General features: G+C 39.8%; 3 protein-coding genes and 1 pseudogene across 3 annotated transcripts in view; 2 read left to right on the top strand and 2 right to left on the bottom strand.

Annotated features, from left to right (window-relative positions):
* The window catches only part of LOC144535580 (uncharacterized), a 28,961-nt pseudogene extending 25,593 nt beyond the window's left edge, over positions 1 to 3,368 (bottom strand).
* Positions 3,369 to 5,616: 2,248 nt separating this feature from the next.
* ptafr (platelet-activating factor receptor) lies at positions 5,617 to 8,822 on the top strand. The gene is made up of 2 exons (XM_078277512.1): positions 5,617 to 5,722; positions 6,697 to 8,822. The coding sequence occupies exon 2, from the start codon at positions 6,703 to 6,705 to the stop codon at positions 7,891 to 7,893; it is 1,191 nt and encodes a 396-aa protein (XP_078133638.1). The 5' UTR covers positions 5,617 to 5,722; positions 6,697 to 6,702; the 3' UTR covers positions 7,894 to 8,822.
* LOC144535194 (uncharacterized) lies at positions 8,189 to 12,352 on the bottom strand. Its single transcript, XM_078277513.1, has 5 exons — positions 12,249 to 12,352; positions 12,076 to 12,150; positions 9,484 to 9,612; positions 9,369 to 9,396; positions 8,189 to 9,264 (listed from the first exon to the last, which is right to left on the bottom strand). Exons 1-5 carry the CDS (start codon positions 12,292 to 12,294, stop codon positions 9,144 to 9,146), a joined length of 399 nt encoding a protein of 132 aa, XP_078133639.1. The 5' UTR covers positions 12,295 to 12,352; the 3' UTR covers positions 8,189 to 9,143.
* A 1,263-nt stretch (positions 12,353 to 13,615) lies between these two features.
* Positions 13,616 to 22,331, top strand: part of pacrg (PARK2 co-regulated) — a 199,142-nt gene continuing 190,426 nt past the window's right edge. The window contains exons 1-3 of the mRNA XM_078278117.1: positions 13,616 to 13,711; positions 17,469 to 17,475; positions 17,624 to 17,703. Of these exons, the coding sequence (XP_078134243.1) occupies positions 13,616 to 13,711; positions 17,469 to 17,475; positions 17,624 to 17,703 (183 nt within the window). The remainder of the gene's footprint in view (positions 13,712 to 17,468; positions 17,476 to 17,623; positions 17,704 to 22,331) is intronic.

Here is a 22,331-nt window from a genome sequence, read left to right on the forward strand (position 1 = left end):
GGCAAGGGTTCTTTTCCAGCAGCCTAAAATATTTGCAACTGAGAACCATGGGCCCCAATTTGACATTTGGTAAATGTGACTTGATATGGACTAAACCTTATACCCAAAGGCTCTGATGCAAAAAGTCGGTGCACGACAAGTTAATTTGAAGCAGTCTTTATAGCCATATACATCAATATATTTACTTTTATTTATTTATGTATTTGACTGATCAGCTTTCTACAGAAACAAGTAAGAAAGCACTCTGTTTTAAGGCATATTTTGATTGAAGTAACTTACCATCACAAATGAAAACCATAACCTCTGCTGGATTAAAAAAAAAAACTTCCTTTTTCTGTTTCTTTGTATGTTTTTTTGTAGTAAAATGTAATGACTTGTCATAACCCTCTCGAAAATTAGATATAAACTATTCCTAGTTTTCCTCAGGACCCTTTTGAACCCTTTTAAAGACCCTTAATGGTCATCTGACCATACTTTAGTTTGTTTTAGTTTTGTCTATATTTATTAAAGCACAAGATTGTTGTGGCACATACATTGGTTTACATGACAAGACACTTACTTCCTATCTAACTTTAAATCTCAGTCTGTGGCTCTGTGATGGTGGATCATGTTGAAGAGTTGCTACATTGTTCAGCAGCTTGAACAAGGCGACGGATCAATCTGTGCTGTCACTCAGTGCAACCTCTCTTCCATCACTGTAGCTGGGTATGAAATACTTCCTGATTTTAACTTGTGCCATTGAGTGTGCTAAATTCAAGTGCACTGCAGTCATACAGCGTGATAACTGTAACAGAAGCCTATTGTTTACTCTATGTATTGCTGCATGATTATGATGTGGCAGTAAATTCTTCATTGTCTTTCAGTTACATAACTGTGAAAATGATTTCAGTAAGATGATAAATACCTCCTACCTCTTACACACACACACACACACACACACACACACACACACACACACACACACTATTTCTTGAACGATTTAGACTGAATTTTTACGTAACACTGCTTTAGTCAGCAGCAGAGGAGGACATGTACACTGCCACCATTTTAGGACTCTGTTTTAAGAACTCTGTTGTATTATCAAAAACAACATCTATACTGCCTGATTGCAATTCAAACACTGTTGCTCTCTGTTAAAGCGAAAGACTGGAAAATACAGTTATTAGATGTCAAAAGCATCACATTCATCAGTGACCATGACTGTGTTTTGTGTGACTTAAACAGTCTTTTGTGGAGATCCCCACATTCAAGCCATTGTTTTCCCCCTCATTAAACATCCCTCCCTCGTAAAAGGCCATAGCGCCCTATCATATCATTTCACATACTCTCTCCAGATGGGGAACAGGCCAAAGATACAAAGTAATCAAAGACCAATTAAATTCTTTCAGAAGCTGCTGCAAGCTAAAGGCATAACCAGGCATGCCCAGACACCTGAACGCCACTGCAGAAAAGCCAAGCGCAGGTGTATGTAAATATGTGTGCATACACATTGCGGTATAAACTCTGTCTGTATAGTTCTTATGGCAATGTATCTTGAAAGATAAAGGCACAGTGTAAGAGAGAAACATTGTTTTAGGAGCCGTAGAAGACAGGCTTATCCCTCAGTTTCCCGAACTACTGGTCTGCTCTAGACATTAAAACAACTCTTGATCTATGAAGAAGCAAAGCACAAAACAATCCATCAGGGCAATAGAAACAGTGAGATGACATATAAGTAAAGTCAGGTATGGAAAATGCCTTTTTTTATGAGGCTGTGTATCAACCATGTTTCATCTGTCTTGAGAGGCCTGGCTCATGCACAGACAAGTTTCTGTCATTCTGGGAATTTGCCTTAATACATCAAATGATATAAATGCAAATGCATAATGCAAACTGCAAACTAATGCACAAAGACAGGATTGCAGGGAATGTAATGTCACATACTGTAGCACACACAGGATTCAGGAAGAGCAATGTTCAAGCCAACATCCTTCCTAATCACAAACATCCTTCACCACCCAACAACATTCACTTGTTTATTCAAATACAAATTTGTGTATGAACAGCAAAAAGCATAATCAAATTAAGGCATTGTTTGATTGTCTTCAAACGGAAGCACTGTGATTTTGCTGTTTGTATTTCACATTTTGGGTATTTTATCTTATCCAGAGCGGCTTGCAGTGGCTGCAGCAGACTAATCTCTAATAACCCTGCATAGATCACCAAAACTATCAGGTCAATAGTCACCTGCCAATATTATTTTCATTACAAAATGAGCTTGTAAGAAAAATATATGCACAGAGTAAGAGGATTTAATGTGACAATATGACTAAAGCTTTCCTACTTTGTGTCTGTTTACCAGCCGGGATAAGGATTAATGGGCTTAATTCACTGTCCTCTCAGAGTGGGTTTGGCCAGTATTTAAACAGATGTAACCCCGATGGACCAAATGTGGGACAGCTTGTCATGGAGGGGAAACATGGACTTATCTAATGTCATCAACACTGACAACACTGTGCAACATTGTGTAAGCTAACATCAATGTAGGCTAGCATGCCGTGAAGGTGCTATGTTTGAGGGGAGGCTTTTTAAAGACAGCATCACTTGTCCAATACTGTCATGGGAATCTATATTGCTTAAAATCATGACAGTCTTTTCCACTGTAATCACTAATGGGTGACTTTCAACAACTCTTACTGATATTTGAGGTTTTGTCTTAATTTGGAAATACACAGAATGTTCCATGAGAGAGAGAAATCTCTAAATCCTTTGATAGGAATAAATATCTTGTCTTTACTGTCAGGTTCCATATTATAAGTACAGAAGCCTTAGCCTGTCTAGCTCACCCTCCCATGGCCCTCTCTTTCTCACTGCAGGGGGAAATTCCTCAAACCTCAGCCTTTGGCATGCAGTAGATCTGCCTGACCCTACACTCTCTGCTCTGCCATGAACCCTCTGCCAAGCAAGACGTGCAGCTACCTATGCATCATTTATCAGCTTCTCCCTGTTCTTCATAAGTGGCCTGAGCATACAGCCAAGGCCTACCCGTCTGTAAAATATCCTACTGGGGCGTTTCATGTCTGCCAGAGGCAAAGTGCCATGGATCAAGGTGAGGTGAAGGAGTAACTGTGAAAAGGTGTTAATGGGACAAGAGGAGCTGCACACAGGCAGCTCCCTCCCTTCCTGCCTCCCTGAGGAATGCATGACTCTGACTATATAGCCAGCTATCCCATTAAAAAAAGGAGAAAAAAAAACATTATGAGGCCCTGGCAGTATTCCCTCTCCTTGTCTCTGCACACCTGGACTGAAAGTACAACCACTCCTTGGGAGTAAGGAAATTCCTTGGACTGACCTGTGCAGCAGTGCAGAACATCAGGGATCACCTGCATGAATCTGTATCTGATTATTTTACTTTTTTTTCTGGGCCATTTAGAGGCCAAATGGAGGAGTATGTTTTAGAAAAAGAATCAGATGGCATGCAGGCAGGAGCTAGATGCAGGTGTTCAGCCTATGCAAGAATTTGTGAAGCATATCACTACTGCCAGTGAAACATGGGATGTGTACTGTATTTGAATCCAACATTTATTTAACATTACCCTAAAAAACATTGCAAGCTGGTTCAACTTAAAAAAGTAGGTTTCCCTTAATTGACTGATAAATGCTGCGTTAAAAAGGTGAGTGAATCAACAACTGTTTAGTCACATTGGCAACCATTACAGTCAAGTTTGTCTACCAGTGATATTTTCTCAGTTCGAAGAGCTAGTTCTTTCATTGTCACCCGGGCCTTATGGCCGTCTCTGCTACTGCAGAAGTCAGTGTAGGGGGTAGACGGCAGAAGATACTAATCTTTATCATGGTTTGCATTGTTTTCATTATCAGAGGAAACAACCGTGACCCACATGTCTGAGAGTGGTGTCTGAATGGTAAATATGAACAGCCAGCAGCCGTTTAGCTTTGCTTATCACAAAGAGTGAAAACAAGGGGGAACAGCTAGCCCGGCTCTGTCATAAGGTAACGGAACCCACAAGAGTTGCTGTTTCCCCCAGTTTCCAGTATTTGTGCTAAGCTAACAGGCTGCTGGCTGCAATGGCGGTTTTAAGGGAGGGTCAGTGCCCCCGATTTATTATGCCTGCCACCCCCCCCAAACTGTGGCCAATATTTTTGTACATTTTTCACCCCAAATTTATCCCCAGAGGGGAAATTGTAATTATTCATAGGCAGTAAAAAATAAAATGTTTCGAGTATGAGTACAAGTATGAGCCTTATTGTGTTTAAACTGTATACAATATATTTCCAAACAATTATAGATATCCAACACCATACTTTGAACCAAACCACATCTCACATAAACTGCTCTCCATTTCACGACCAAGACAAATCTCACTCGCTTGCTGTGGAATCTTTTCAATCCCCACCCAAACCACGAGCAGCAAGATGTATCGCGAAAATAATTTTTTTTCTTACAGTGGAAGCCTGTATACCCAACAATGGCACAGCACGTCTGACAGTTATGCAGGGCACAACCACCAAAAAGCTCTGCTGTCTTGTTCCACCGCCAAGCCATAATAACAGCAATACGGTTGGGGAGGCTCGTTAACCTTAATCTCAGAATTACACTGTGGCACCAGGGGGAGTAGGACGTGTTGTGTTATGTGCTTGTACATAGGAGCCTGAAATAAACGCAGAGAGCAAGAGTGGTAGTTCATGCAGTTCACACAGTGCTGTATGGAGCCTTTTTACCTGCGGGCTAAAACCACAGTAGGCTACCACTGTTCACTTTTTGAAGCAAGATTCCTTAGCCTCTTCCTCCCCCGTGTGGTTAGAATGCATTACTGCAACGGCCAAGAAAGCAGAATAAGAACAGTTCCTGCAAAAAAAACAAAATATGACCCTCAAATGTCTGTGCAAGTCATAGCTGTATTTAGACTAGGCGATGAATTGTCATCATTCGGACTATTAGCTCCAATCATGATTCACCATGGAGATATAAATTGGTTTAATCAGAGGTCTGACAAGCATGTAAATCAATTACAGCTGTTCATAATTCAATGTGGGAGATAAAAAAAAAAAGAGTCAAACTTGAAGTTGATTTTTTGTTTCCAAAATTGGGGGAAATTCAAGTTAGTTAATTCTAGAGGGAAATAAAGTGATTGTTTTGAATGCCCAGAAGTGAGTTTAAAGTGATATTCATGTTGTTGTTTTTTACCCTATGCCCCAGGATACAGTAGCCATGTTGTGATAATGGTTTATACTAGATTTATAATAGGCTACCTTAACGTTGTGTAATATTTGAACAAAATCCTTGAAATATTTAACCACCAAATTCTATTTTTCTCTAGTAGGCTACTGTAATTTCGGTAAACCTCATAGCTCAACTATAATTGTATCTATAATGATTTAAGTTATTCTTAAGGGAAAACAAGAAACTGTAATGTAACTACGCCACATTATTGGCCATGCCCCTACTTGCTTAGAAAAATGAAAACACATTTTTATGATCAGGGGAAGAAAGAATCGCACAATTCAAAGATTTCTTCATAGTGCTCGTTTTCTTTTTTCGTTTTGACAGACAGGAACAAACATGAAAACATGGAGGTGGTGCGTGTTGCACCATATGGGGTTTTCCTAAGAAGAAGTCTTGAATTATGAAGCACTCTCTCACGCCCATTCCGTCAATTTAACGATATTTTACAGCTGCTGAGGCAGTCAGTGTTCGCTTCCTGAGAGGACAACAAGCAGTCTGGTGAGTTACAAGCATAGACTGTTAATATTAACATTATTAATATTATATATATATATATATATATATATATATATATATATATATATATATATATATATATATATATATATATATATATATATATATATTATTAATATTAACAGTATATGGTTACAAACCTACATTTTTTATTTGTTTCTTCTTTTATTCTCTTCTTTGATTTTCTGAATTAGGTAGATAATTATCTCAGAGATTATATTAATTATCCCTATCTGAGATAGTTTTTTCTCTCATCATGAAGCTCTCTTCATGAAGTAGCATACGTTTGCTGCTGTGAATGTGCAATAGATAGATACAAATAGACAGACAGATTTTCATAAAATAAGAATGAAATGATTTAAGCATGCAATAGCCTCAGCAAGGAACTAAGTGAGTGCTCTGTACGCCTGTCTATGGAGCAGCTGTTTCTGTGCTTTTCTGAGATTGTTATCCAATTAATTCAGAAAAACATGGCAAATTAAATCAAGCCTGTTTTAAACTGTGAAGCTGATTTGGACAAAATGAAACAGCCTTTAAACTCACAAATGAGCTGCGACTTGAATTTTATCCATTCATTAATAAATTAGACGATGCACCTCTCAGAAAAGCCACCACTGGGAGGACGTACTTTTAATAATTACCTGCTACTAATGACCTGTTTACTTTTTGTTGAAAGAAATAGTGGACAAAATAATAGAAACAGTACAATTCAACTGCACAGCCTCCACGTTTTAAAGAAGGAGGTATGCTTTATTAACCCTGCAATGGGGAATTCAGTTGTTCACTATCTTGTTTTTTTGGGCGGACACACACGCACACACACACACACACACACACACACACACACACACACACACACACACACACACACACACACACACACACACACACACACACACACTTAAAGAACCACCAGAATGCTTTACACTGATGTTGATGTGTTTTGTCTCCCACAGACAGAAATGCTGGCCTCAACTACAGAACAAGTCGCCGTAACAGCGATCTCTGGTCTGGGATCTTCAGCCGGTAATAGCTCAACCTTCCTTGACTCCAAGTTTCGTTACACCCTCTTCTCGGTTGTCTATGGCATCATCTTCATCCTGGGCCTCTTCGCTAACCTCTACGTGCTGTTTGTCCTGCGCTGCCTCCGTGAAGCCAAGGCCATGGGCGAAATCCGCATCTACATGACAAACTTGACCATCGCTGATCTCCTTTTTGTCTGTGCCCTTCCCTTCTGGGTTGGCTATTACAGTCAGCATGGTAACTGGGTCTACACAGACTTCATGTGCCGGCTGACCGGCTCGATGTTCTTCATCAACACCTACTGCTCCATCCTCTTCCTCGGGGCCATCAGCGTCAACCGATACTGGGCAGTCACCCGGCCCCTGGATGCGGCCTCTTCAAACCACAGACGTCGTGGGATCATCGTGTGCGTTGTCATTTGGGTGTTTACCGTGGCGTTGGCTATTCCATTTCTGGCATCTCCAGGGACCAACACTGATGAGAATGTCACTCGCTGTTTTGAGGGGTACCAGACTCAAACTGATATCTATAAGAAAACAATGGCTGCCACTCATTTTACAATAATTGTAATGTTTTTTGTTGTCTTTTTTCTGGTCGTGGTGTGTAATTTCCTTATTGCTCAAGCGTTACTTTCTCAAAATCCTCCTCAGTCAGAGTTCCGGTCTGCAACGATTATATCAAGAAAGTCCAACGGGACCATGTCCTCATCAACTAAAAGGCCCAGGGGGGTGAAACGGAGAGCTCTGCAGATGTTGTTAGCAGTGGTGGGAGTGTTTGTTCTGTCTTTCCTGCCCCACCATGTCATTCAAGTCTTCTGGACACTGGCGGTGTTGCAGATCACACAGGGCTGGGGCCACGTAGACTGGGACCAGAAGACTCGTCAGGCACTCAACGACGTACATCAGTTCACTTTGCTTCTTATGGGCCTCAACTGCATTTTGGATCCTGTAGTTTACTATTTCGCCACAAGGAAGTTTAGAGGGTTCATCATGGCCCACATTAAAAAGGTAGTAAGGGGAGAGGGGTGCTCCCAGACGCTCACCTCGCAGCTCTCCATGGAGAGCAGGAATAACTCCAGGGACTGCCAGGGACTCAATAGGGAGCCCCAACAGCCGGCAATGGATCGATAGGAAAATGTGTAATATTTGTAAAAAAATTTAGATATCCGTCACTTGTGTGACATTCATGTTGCCACTGATTCAATATTAGATGACATGCAGTATTTTGTTTTTGTTTTTGCACCTCCAGAACTATAAGCAGTTTTTCCTGGTAATGTAATTTAGCGTTGGTGACTCCACACCCTCTGAATTGAATGTGACCTCAGAATTGCAATAGTCATCCTGCTCTTCCTGTGTGAAGTACGAGCTGAAAAGCAGATGTTTTGTAAGCAGAAGTACATCAAAAAATCGACAATGGCTCTGAAAATTCTGCAGCAGGATACTTTAATCGGTAAAATGAAACCAGACACATTATTTAAATCCTCCCACAGGTGTTGTTCTGCACAATGTGGGGCACTAAACACAATAGAGAAGTCACATCTATATACAGAGCCTAGTCATCTATTTTGGGTGTTAAGAGTGGAGATTCTCTATAAATTACACACACAACTTAGTAGGTGTACTCGCCACACCTGACATATCAGTATTCGGTATTGTGAAATGAGGGAAACAGTAATGCTTGAGCTATGTTTCCCCTTTGGCATCCAATATTGTGACATTGCATATGTCTCATGGTAAAAATCCCATGATTCACATGATTCATGTGACAAAGAAACCCAACACGTATTAATATTCACCCATCTACTGTGTTTTTTATGTACTGTCAGATTACTTGCTGTTGCATAACAGATGTATGAAGCATTTTTATTCAGTGGAACACTTTTCATTATCTTGTATGGTACTCAAAAGTTTGTGTAATGTTATTTTGATCTCCCAAAAGGAAAACATACTGGTTTTACTGCATACAGCCAATTCCTGTAATTACAATTGCATTTGTCTTTCATTTGCTGTATTGTGATGACTAAAGTAAATTAAAAAGTCAATTTCTGACATAGCAACAAGCTAAGATACATCTATCAATCTGTGTACACAAAAAAAGAAAAAGAAAACGCAGAGAAAAGTGCATGCAGTTTAAGACAGAAAATTATAGCAAACTACAGGTTTCATTAAAATGTAGAGTTTATGTAAAGAGTAAATGTAAAGTTTGGTGGGAACATTTTACCTAGTTAGAACTATAGATCTGCAGGTTTTACCACATTCAGATTGTGTTTAATTTTGTTTGTGTGAAATTAGATTAAATCAAACATGGTTAAATGTAACGCTAAGCTCTATTTGCAGATATTCTGCTGCTAACAAAATGCTCTTTTTGTCTCCATGAATGTTCATGACAGACTTGAGTACACATTATCCCCAGAAACAATGGTGGGGTCCCAATCACAGTAGGCTTGGCTTGTGTAATTCATGTACACATCTCCGTCACTTTCAGTCTGTGGCAAATCTCCCCTGGTGTGTAGAAAAATGTGATCAGACTATTATTATATTCAACCTTCTAACTCAGCTTGCTTAAAGACATCTATATATATATATATATTCCTATGGAGACTTACTTTGGTGACTTTTCAGGTCCAGGAAAACCTTTAAGAAAACCAAGAAATTAAAATCATCTACAGAACATTTGCTTAAAATTGAACCCAACAGGAAATGCTCTATGGTGTTCTTTACCTTTAGCTGCAGTGTTGATATTCAGTGTGGTGCCAAATCTTTGCCAGCCCAGCCAAAAAAGAATAGCAAGGTTGATGCTCAAGGCCAGGAGAGAAAGGACAAAGGCAGCTATTCCTAAATGCTCACCGACTGCAAAGAGCAGCAAAGAATTGCAGGAGAAAGGCTTAGTTGTAGGTCACACCAAAAAAAAAAGATAAACAATTGAAAAGACAAAAACTGCACTTTAAACTTTTTCTTAGTTAGTTGTTCAAATAACGGATATATTAGCATACTGCAGATATATCAATATCTTATATGTTAGTCGAAAAGTAACAAGAAATCTCAGTATAATGCAAATGGAAATTTAGAAACAGTGGTACCATTGCATTATTTGTCTACCAGAGGGCACTGACAAATTACATTTTCTCTTTTTTGGGCATTTCTGTCTTTATTATATAGGAAAGCTGAGACATGAAAGGGGAGAGAGAGGGGGGAAGACATGCTAAACATGTCACATTCGAACCCTGGACCTTCTGCGTTGAGGAATAAACTGTTAACTGTGCTAACCGGCCACAGACAAATCACATTTTCAACTGTAAACATTTCCAATATCACACTTCTTTACCAACACATTTTAAACCTGCAATAACTGACACTGATATTTTGGCCACTTAAACATGCTGTAAACACAACACTGATTTATGTTTACCTATTAAGTTTATTTTTATTATTTTATTTACATTTACACATCCTTTAAGAAAGGATACACTTTTATCCCGAATTAGTTGACTTTACTATAAATTTGCGTGGAAACCCGTTGCCTTAAACTGTCTACGTTTTTACACAAAGTGAAACTTAACAGGTCAAGTTGTATTAACACAGAGCAGTAAGTTGATGCTGTAGACAAATCATACATAAGTAATCATTACTAAAAATTTATTTTTTTCTGGAGTCATGTTGCCTGAAATAAGCATGTTAAGATAAAGCTTTAGTGTGTATATTTTTTATATGAATGAACGTCAGTTACATTCAAGCCATTGCCAAGTGAGTTGCTACAAAGCTAATTAAGACTATCAGCTCCACACACTCTCTCTGTATTTGTCAGTATGGCTATGTTCAGAAACTGGTGTCATCCCACGACTTTCACGCCATAAAATCGAGTGAAGATAATTATCGCTTCTGAAGAGTCCATCATGTTTTTTTAATCCTCTATGTCCTCCTTGGCTACTAGCAACTGCGTCATTACTTAGAATTCACACAGAAACTACGCACTATAGCGTTGAACATGCAAAAAATTTAACAAAACGTTAGGCTACTTATCAATGCTACAGAAGTCCTTTGTGGCAGTATAGCTTCAAGATTAATATATTCTATATATTTGTTCCAATAAAGCAGAAGAGATAACAATACACAGCACATTGGAAATGTCAAATTTCTTAAACAGGGAGACAATTTTCACTCAGCGCAGAACAGTTCAAATGACCGCGCCCCTCCAATATTGAAACTTAACATCCCTAGTTATCTCTGCTTAACATGATCTGTGCACTGCATACTTTGTTTTTTTAAGATAATTTTTTTTTAACAATTGCATACTTTTTTTCAGCCACACTAGTGGCATTGTTCTAGGGATGGCAATGTCTGCTTGTTGGTTGGTCTATGCACCACTTTGGTCCAGACTGAAATTTCTCAGAAACTATTGGATGGATTGCCATGAAATTCGGTAGGCTACAGATAGACATTCATGTCCCCCAGAGGATGAGTCCTGGTGACTTTGGCACCCACTGACTTTTCATCTAGCTCCATTATCGCGTCAAAATTTTGCGTTGCTTCTTATCAAATAACTGCAAAATGAATGCCATTCCCATCAGACTCATCTGTGTTTAGTGGTAATGAACAAATGTTAGCATACTGCCCTGATTCCAGAAGCAAAAGTCCCATTAATTCTTTCCATATACAAAAGCAGAAGCCTGTGTTCATAAAAACTTTGAGGTAGATGTGAACTCCAAAGTAGTAGCTTAAAATTCAGTTCCATGTGCCACTAATGGCGTGTGGAAGCTAAAGATTGCACTGTTAAGAAAACTGAAAACACAATCTGCATCTTAAATCAATTAACTTTTAAATTCTGGGTCAATTGTGGGTAAATTCAGCTACTATGTATGGCAATGTGTGTTATTCACAACTGTAACAATGAAGCGTTTTAAATTTACAACTACTCTGATTCACGCTTCTGACTAGCCTCTTCTCTATGGCAACGGTGGCTGAGGCTCATGGGTATTAGTGTTAAGACTAAAATTAAGTACAAGACATGATTTCTCCGAAACGAAATCATTAAAACTAGTAAAATAAACCTATAGCATTGTTACATCATCCAGGGGGAGTCCCGTGTTCAGTACCTTTGAGCAAGGCATTTCAAGAAAAAATTGAAATGGGAACACAGTATGGGGACCCAGAGCCCCCACCCCTTAGCATGCTAACATTAACGTTTAGCTTTAAACACTACTGTGTCTATTAGTGTACTTCCTCACAGAGCTGCCAGCATGGCTAAAGACTCTTAGTCTTGTTTTTAATAGTTTCATTTGATTGGCATTACTGAAAAATGTAATTCTGCATCACCTTCTGCAGCTGTAGTATTAGAAATATTCAGGGAAGGAACATCGGTTATAGGCCTTGTTGTAGTTGTGGATGTCCCTGTAAATACAACAAGAAGCACAAATAAAGGTTGACAGTATATTTGAAAATTATACCCTGGATTCTGTTATTATAATCACTAATAAAAATGTCCTTACCTTTGCTCTTACACAAAAAGAACAGGAGAAAAAAGCTAAGCCGCATATTGTTATGTTATGAAGTGAGCATATGCAACACTCACTTCAGGCAAACAGGTACAAGAATGAATCAAATGTTATAATTAAAGCACAGGTGAGAATGGAGGAAGTATGAAAATAGGAACCTGAAAGAAAGGGAAGTTTCAAGTTCCTCGGTTTTTACAAATATTCAGCAAAACAAATGTGCAGAAATAATAAAAGAACATTCTCCAATTTTGTATACAGGGCAAGCAGCAGAATGCAATGTATCCACCTCCAATACCATGTTATTGGCATAAGCAAGGTACACAGGAAGCAGAAAGGAAAGTCAAAATAGGAAAAGGAAAAACTATTACACATAAAATAATAGAACCTTAGCTTAACCAAATGGATAAGAGAAAATATAAATACTAATGCACAAACGAGCATAAAGATAATCATAATGAAACCTAATCTCACCCATGAAAGCCTTCAGTTTGTAAAAATTAAAATCTGTCATTCATTTCAGGAAAAACAGTTAACCAGAGTTTTTTTTTTATTTCAGAGCTGGCGGGCAACTCTATCAGACTCTCAACACACTGCGATGGTGGTCACCTTCAGGCTCAGGCTGTGATGACAGCTAAGATTGTTACTGTTGGACAGTTTGACACCAGACCTCTCACCTGAGGCAAACGCTCACTGGCTGCCAGAGTGTATGGAGAGCAGGTTAGGAGAAGCAAGTGGATTTATGTGGTTTTGCAAAAAGCACAGAAATTAAAGTCCCTAATTCATGGTTTAGTTGTATTGAATTCAATAATATTGTTCGGTGTACTTGTTACACTCATACAAACATATGGCCAAAGGCTCACCCAAACCTTAACCATAACCACTACATGCTGAATCACAACCAAACCATCAACATTGTGTGTAGTTCAAACAATGATCATCTCCATGTGTTAACACCAAAGTAAAGGTTGTCCCCAGATGGGTGGTTGATTACATAGTCACTATGCAAACAGCTTTTTGTCCACACAATGTGAGTGGTATCTTGATTAAATTCCTGAATTCTCATGCTGATAACTACCTATGTTTGTGATAATACACTTTGGCACAAACAACGTTAGACCCTACATTTATGTCCCTGAAATGCAGGAAGTGCTCTCTCTTGCATCATAAAACTTTTATACTTAAATATACTAACAGCTTCCGTTTCTCACCACAGAACAAAACCATCTACTGTAGGTAAACAGGTAACAGCTCCATAACACAAAGTAATAAAATACATATTCAAAACGTTTACAGAAGTAGATGTAGCACTACAAACTTGTACAAGAATAAATAACAAGTTCAAATTTAAGCTGCAAGCAGCGATGACGGGCCCCCGCACCTCCTCGCATGTCGATGGTGCTGGCGGGAAGCCGGTCAAAGCGGGCCGTGCATTTATGCAACCGTCGGACACTGTGCTAGTAAGACTGTATTTCCTGCGTGGAGTCTGTGACATTGGAAATGATGTATTGCAAATGTTGTACCAGTTCCTGTGTCCATAAGTGTCTACAACAAATGGTTTGTGCAAGGGGTGTGGCTAAAGTATAGGGGACAGAGCAAACTGTCACCAATAAAAAGGAACTCTGTGCTGAGTGCAATGATGCTTCCTACAAATTTTAGCTTGGACAATGTAAAGTAGTTACAAACCACTTCCTTTTTCCTTTGCCGACTGACGTTGGTGCTTGGGACATAATGAGTGAGTATTATCAACAAAAAGTGTCAATCGTGAAGTAACAAAAATGAAAATACTTGAGCAAACTGAATTCGACCTATGTGCAGTACTTCAGTATGTACTGTCGGGAGCAGCTATTAGCGTTCTAATAGTTTAACCCTATCATTTCTTAATCGTGATCATCTTTTCTTTGAGTTGAGGCCCATTTTACAATCATATCGAGTCAGCTGTAGTTAGTACTTATAGTAGCCAAGGTTTATAGCTTCAAACAATGATTCTTCTTTGTAGTGCCTCTACATAAACAGCGTAAATCAGAATTAATGTCAGAATTACATCTGAAAACAACAACAAAAAACAACTTGGTTTCATTTTCACATGGTCACTGTGAAATTTGCAATAGACACAATGAAGAAATGGTTGGAAAAAGGCACACAAGTCACATTGCTAAAATGGCATTACGACTTAATGTTTTCAAAGCAGCACCCATATTTCCTGAAATATTTTTTTCTTTTGCACTAAAAGAGAGAGAGATGGTGTTAGATACTGTTTCTAAACATACTCTGACTTCCTCTTAATGAAGTTGTGTATACCAGAGGGGAAAGAGGAACACCTCTCTCTCTCTCTCTCTCTCTCTCTCTCTCTCTCTCTCTCTCTCACTCTCTCTCTCTCCTTCTCTTTCTCTAAAAGAAAGATAGATGATGACACTGTACAATTATCTATAACTCCCCTCATGTGTGTGTATGATGCATGCATGTGTGTGTCTTTTCCCCAAGTCATTATTCTTCATTATTCCTCTATTATTCATTACTCATTTATTATTCTGCTTGTACCGCTGGCTACAGTCATGCCTGTTGGTTTGCACAGCAGACACCACTGTGGCCCTCCTGCCAATAGATGACATTGGAATAATGAGATGAAGTTTGTGTGATGTGTGCATGTGCATATACACATGTAATATTGTTACACTTGTTTATATTTGATTTTATCGACTTGGACAAATGCAAATAGCATAATTAGTGTTATACTTTATCGACTTCCTGTGACTACCTATGAATATTATCTGTTTGATCTCTAAGGGGAAGCATCCGTCATGTGACTGATGAAGCTGATTTAAGACCAGATAATGAATAGTGTGAATCCTGGTAAGAGTGGGGAAATGTGGTGAGGAAAAACTTTGATAAATGTCAAGAGTAGAGTACCATCTAAAATATCACCAGGCTGTTGTGCACTCCCGGGTGTGCAAAGAGAAAATAAAAATGAATAGGGAAAGAGAAAGTTAATAACTAAGGAGGGTATTCAGCACTCCAACAGCACAGAAAAACACACCATGCACATTTTCATTGGTGCATTTAACAAAATAAAGAAATCAATACAGAAAAATAAACAGCTTTAATTTGATTATGGATCAGTTTGGTCCATACATTAAGTAGATGTCTAACATACTTTTTTTTAACAGAGATCCAGTAAATGAAATTTAAGGTTTGATGTAAGATTAAAGTAACAGGAGAAATGTCAGTTACACAGCAATATCAACTTTCCTAACATTAGCTAACATAAGCTAAAGCTATAGCGGCACCCCTGAGTATAGGTGCATTTTATTAATTATGGATTCAACTTTTATTTTGAAGAGAGTCTAAAGAGTCTCACTTTAAACCCCACGCTTTAAACCTGCAATACCATATTTATTTTGGCCACTTGGAGGCAGCGGAAACAAACTGGGAACACATTGACAAATCTTCACCTTTTAAGCCCTGTTCAGGTTAGTATGGCGAACTTGTTAACGAACAGCTTAATTTTCTACACATCCAGAAGTTACGGAGCAACATTAGCATTCATTTGGAACCGTGTTTCTGGCCACCTGATGAATTTAAGTCCAATATTTAGTCTCTTTTAGTTCGGTTTTTGTCTGTACGAACTCCTGAAGGAAATATCTGGCCATTTAGCTGCTAAATTGTTAACCAGCAGCCGCTAACTGTCTGCCGTATGGTGCTGAGCAGGTAGCATACAGTGGGTTTTTGGAGCATTGTTTTTGCTGCAAATGATGCCATGAGAGCCATGATAGTGAGCCAAAACGTTAAAGTTGTGGGGCGGGGTACAGCTAAACAAACTGGCTTTAAAGCTTGTTCGACCTCTTTCACGTTGTACATTGTTTTCACATTTTACACATTGTACATAGGCTACACAAATATCGTTATAGACGATGCAAAGCGCAACAGTGACAAACAAATTAGGACCCTTTGATTACGTTTCAGTCACCCTTAAAGGTGTATTTTAGCATAGGAAACCTGTTGAAAGTGTGAAAAGTACAAGCTTTGTGCGTTTGAGGGTGGACTTTCAACTGTCCTCTGCAGCTACAGGCCCTCAATGTGTGTTTCTTCTCATTGAGAGCTTTAACTGAGCAAATAATCAACCACTGGGTGGTGCTCAGTACTCATAGTTTCCATATCTTTCTATATGTTGATGCATCAAAGCCTCAGAGAGTACAGTAGCCTTCCTTTCAGGCTTTTCCCATGTGATCCCCAACCATCAGTCTGCAATTTTAGTTGCTAGATGAAGCTGCTTGATATGGATGACTGCCTATAAATCCCGTATCTAAATTGTGTAACTAAGGAGAAATCCATCAGGCAGGTTTTCCAGTGTACTGGAAGATTGTAAAGTGTCACTTAATTGCAGGGATATTGAATATATTTAAATTTGTCCGACACAACAATCATTTTGGTTTTGATGATAAATTGAGTCAGATATAATTCAAATCTTGATTACAGTCTGCTTCTTTGGTTTTAGATTATGTCTAAAAAAAAATCTATGTGTATGAGAAGACTATTCTCTGTTTTATAGATTCATTTTCTTCAAATGAATTCATGCTTTTGTCTGCAGCACAACCACACACTTGCCTTCAGTGTGACTGTCTCTGGCTCTGGGGTGTTTTTAGTTCACACATGAATTGCTGTTTCCCTCCTCTTGTGCTTCCAGTTTCTCTGTGTTCTGAACATTATCCCTGCGGGGGGTTACTGTCACTTCATTACAGAGGAAAATACATTATCATGTTGTTGAGTGGAGAAAGCATGAAATCCAGTCAGAGATTTCCTCTTGGAGACAATTGTTCCTGATGACCCAAATGAAATATGATGACATTCTGTGTGTCTTTGTGTGTGTATGCGTGTGTGTAAGCAGAGAGATGGAGGAGTGCACTCACCCCTGTAACATTTTTTTGATGGATAACTTTTTACCCTCCTCTCGTCACATGTTGGTTGTCACGGTGATGACGAGTGGCTTCCTTCTGCTTTTGTGGCGGGCGGTGGGATGTGACAGTATTACGGGCAGCTGCCAGCATGCGTCTCATTGCTCTTTCTCCTACAGACTCCCCTCCACTGCTTCTATTACACCCCCCAGTTCAAATAATAAACTCCTCACTTATTGTCCATTTTATCAGTCCTCTCCTTAGCGATCCACAACACAGCATCTTAAACCATGAATATCATTTCTTTCTCCCCCATCTCCCTCAGCTGACCTGTGTGGTGCTTCAGAAATAATAACAGCATTGAGAACAGCAACAGCGGTGACAAGAGCTATTACAACGCCATGCAACACAACAACAGAGGACAGACAGCACTCAGCACCAGATGGGCGCTTCCTGTGCCAGGCAGGAAATGGCACTGAGTTCCCTCGCCATCATATTTCATTTTAGCAGAGAACAGAGATGATCATCACTTCATCCTCGACACATCCATCCCCCAACGGGTGAGCTGTAAATTCCTTTCAGTTTTTTTGTTCTTATTCTCTGCGTGGATCCCACTTCAGTTGTTGTCATCGTTGGCAAGAAATATTGGGCATTCAAACTCTAATATTTGTGCCTCTGTGCCTCTGGGGGAGCTTTCTAAAAACAAAAAAAACAACCCCTGAGGAGGTCAAGGTGATTTTGAGTTAGGGTTGAGCTTGGACAGTTTACATTCAACAAATAACAAACTTGCCTCAAAGGGAAATTACAGTGTGTACAAATCAGTTTTTTAATCCTCGGTTCAGATGAGAAAAAACTAAAAGGAACAAACTAGCAAGAGAGGAGGGATCCCTCTTCTGGGATGGGCAGACATGCAATGTCTTATCAACAGAGTGGAAGATTAAATGAACAACGTTCACAGAAAGAAACAACATTAAAGGCATTATAAAACCTGAAAAACACACAAATTTCGTGCGTGCGTGCGTGTGTGTGTGTGTGTGTGTGCGTGTGTGTGTGTGAGTGAGTGACAGCTTCATCCCTGTGCTGCGCGGTGCAGATGATGTGCCCAGTTCTGCTGTGTAGGCCCTGTGTTGAACAGATGTCGTGAATGCTGATACTGTCCCTGTGCTGAGCATGAACAAATTACAGGCTGATACACACACACACACACACACACACATGCTGCAAATATGACCTTCAGATTACAGATGGCTATCAGAGGCTGCCGGCTGGATTTGCAAGATGTAAAATACTGAGGGTGTAATCCAGCACAGGACAGAGCGGGGTATAACATGGGGCAGGACGGGCACCAGATGGCGGACATGTATGTATGTTAGAGGGAATGTTAAGCATGCTGAGACACTGACATTGGGATTATGGTAGTGTGTTTGATGTGCCACATCTAGGGCTATTATCCTCAACACTAGATGCAGGTGGATAATAGCCCTAAACATGAAAAACACGGTTCTTTTTCACCTTCTCTTTGCCCACGTTGCACCATGGCAGAAGGTTATGAACTTCCATTATTAGTTAATGGAGGCCTGCGCTTATAGTGACCTTGAGTAGCATGTGAGCAGTAAGCTGAATAAGAGAATGCGAGCACGAGTGCTTTGACTTTCAACCTTGATTTCCCCGTGGTGTATGGCGAAATATATATATATATATATATATCAGACAGATAGGGAGGAAGAGAGAGAGAAAGAAACACAAACCGTAAAGAAGAAAAAAAAGGGAAACAGTGTTGTCATATGAATGAGGCCTCGTTTAGTTCTTTGACTTGCAGAGGTCACAAGCCAATTGAGCTGGCATGCCATAATACGGTGTACCATTCTGGGGAACATTTTCTCCTGCACATTCTTTTTCATTTCTCCTCCCCTCCTTCCTCCCCTACTCCCATCTCTTACATAGTTTTTGTCCTTGCCATAATTTCATCTCTGTGCACGTCATTAGCAAGCTGGCGACTAATGAATTTCTTATCTCTCCGAATTCAGTGGCTGTTGTGATAACGTTTATTGTGTTCAGTTTTACTATTCACCACATCTGAGGCAGGTGTGTGTGTGTGTGTGTGTGTGTGTGTGTGTGTGTGTGAGAAAGAGAGGTGATAAAACAGAAACAGTGAGAAATATTTAGACAGAAAGTCAGTGGCGGAGTCAAAGAGGGCTCTCAACAGTGGTGGTTGTTTTGGTTGTGTATCATCCAACATTTAACTTTTAAATGTGAACATAAATGAAAGTATTGAAATGTGTGTGAGGTGTCTAAGTGGATGGCAGCACACTGGGAGGGATACGGTACATGGATACACAGAAGAACAGGTGGCGGGAATGACAGAATGAGGAGAGGAGGAAATGGAAAGAAAATGCACAAAGGAGTGGCTGAACCTTTTTGAAAAGAGACCTTGAAAGCAAAAAGAAAATAGGAGCCACTTAGTAGAAACTGATACAGCGAGGGAGTGGAGAAGAGGGAGCTCAGAGATGATTAAACAAGTAGAGAAAAAAGGAGAGAAAAAAGGATGGGAGGACAGAGCAGTGGCAGATGGGAAAGTGCTGGTCTGTTACTAACGTTCCTCCGAAGAATTAAAGTCCAGGAAGAGGTTAGCACACACACACACACACACACACACACACACACACACACACACACACACACACACACACACACACACACACACACTCTGTCAGCTCAGTATAGGTGTTAGTGAGGGCCCCTGTAAACATCAGCAACCACCTACTGGCTTTCCTTCAGCAGTAGTTAGTGACTTAGTGACCCATACAACCCCTCACACACAGGCATCAGTAGTAGCGCATGGTCAATCCAGAGTGTCACCTCGCTAAATACGGGCACACACTCACACATATACAGACATTACTTGCTAAGTGTTTAGCACATTCCTCTGACACCTATCCTGATAACCGAGTGCATGTGGGGTGAGATATGAGGAGTGAGGAAAAGAGGAAAGGGAGATTGAATGAAGAGCTAATAGCAGCTGTGTCACACTGTCAGCATTAGTGTAATGTGGTGTCAAAACAAGGCCTCATTGAGCACTTGAGCTGTATTTTAATGTACAAGGAGTACAGTAGTACTATTGTGGCTTGGGAACCTGATTTCCTGTTGGTAACATTGCGCATCATATGATTGTTAGGTTGTGGCATGTGTCATGTCATGTTATATAAATAAAGGTAATTGCATATTTCCCTTGCAGACTCTACCCACATTTAAAGGATAGAAAACAACCTTATTGAGGTAAAATAATCGCAAATAATAATAAATAATAGCCATGATTCGGCCCTTTCTTTTATAAGGGAAGTCACATAACTCAACTAACTAACACTAACCTTCAAAAATCTACTCAACTAACTAACACTAACCTTCAAAAATCTGACAATTATAAGCAAACATTACATACCCCGTGAAACTTTTCTTACAACCTGTTTTCATTTTTTTTGCCATCTTCTGGTAAGCCATCTTCATAAAAGTAGTACATACCATTGGAGTTATTCTGAGAAACATCCAACCATCCATTAAAATTGAATTCCATCTGTTCGCAGCAACCTGTGGTTCAACTTCCTCACTGTACAGTTTTGAGCAAAGAATCTAGAGCATATTCCTAAACTTTCCTAGAACCATCAGTGACAGAAAAGTCATGTTTACAGCATCCATACCAATAAAAGCTTCATGTGTTAGTTTGAAAATTCAAAATTTGACAGTGTTATGGAGTGATGGTAAAAAAAGCTCAATCGATGACTGTTTAAAATAGCATCATCCTCAGTGACGGAGCAACAACATAACATTCAAAGATACAAATCTTGCTTGCACTGATTCGCTGTGAACGCTTTCCTGAATCGCTCATATGCCAGAACTACATGCAAGGACTTTTTTTTTTTCTTTCTATTGTCATCATGTTTGTACATACTGCCACTGTTTTGCAGTTTAACACAGTGTTGCATAGTGCATCATCTGGTCTTTGAAAAGCACCAGTACCCTATAAGCATGGTAGATTAGCCTCCAATATACCTTGAAGGTAGTGATGTTACACACTAAATTGTACTCTAATACTGCAAGGGTCAGGGGATACAGCAGTGCTTTAGTTAGAGTGTCAAACTAATTAGCTCCGAAGTCTTTGAAGGAAAGAAAGAAAATGTAACTCAATCGATATGTTGAAGGACAACAGGCAGTGAGTGTGAAGAGAAGTGACACATAGACACGTGCTTAAATCTCTCCCGAAGTGAAGGTCAGAAAGAGGTAAGCTATGTTTAGAAATTATTTTAACCCAAGTTAAGTCTATGAGGAAAGGAGAAGGCGTCTCGGGAGAGGCTAACGCTGGCTTTCATGCTTTCATTTGATGTTAGAATTCCACTTTGAGGCCATTTTACGTCTAGCCACTGAAGAAAGAATTCATTTGAGGATGCTGAAAGGGACAAGTTAAGGCAACTCATGAGCCTGTAATGAGGACTTTTTTTTTTTTTTTTTTCTCTCATTGTGAATACAATTTGTGTGAATCTGTGTGCATATGAACACAGGTCACGCCGGTCATCCATACATACATGCAGATCCATCCTCATCGTCTTTTGTTCTCTTGCAAGAGGAGCTTACACACCCCTCATCCAGTTCCGCACCTGCAGCTCAGACAACCATTGTACACGGAGTAGCGAGTCTACACAAGGACCCAGAAGCTACATTACACCCCCACTTCCCAGTCTCATCACAGTACAAGCAGCCAGAAAGCAGCCACCGTGTTGTTCGGCGCTGCAGTGCTTGCCTACTGTCCCCATGTCCTGGGCAAGGCTGAAGTGGGGGCGGTCTGCAAAGAGCTGCTTAACTGCCTCAGCATGAACATCAGGAGCGCAATTTGGCTAGCTGTCCCCACGCATATGGCCCTGTTTTTCATTTTTGGGTGTACACAGTGGAAAGAAGAGGAGAGAGAAGGAGGTAGAGCTGATGAATGAAGGAGGGGAAAGCATCAGAAATACAGAGACAAGATAGGATAGGTTGAATAAGACGGATGGGCAGGAAGAGAGACTGAGAGAAGAAAGCGACAGAGATGGAAAACCAGAGTGGCAAGAAATGAGTAATTAAGGGAGACAGAGAGAAAAGGGTTGAGAGGGTGTGAAATGCGAGAAGAGAGTTTAATTTGTTTTTCGGCAGTGTCGTGCCG

This window comes from Sander vitreus, chromosome 20 (assembly GCF_031162955.1).
Source record: "Sander vitreus isolate 19-12246 chromosome 20, sanVit1, whole genome shotgun sequence".
NCBI lineage: Eukaryota > Metazoa > Chordata > Actinopteri > Perciformes > Percidae > Sander > Sander vitreus.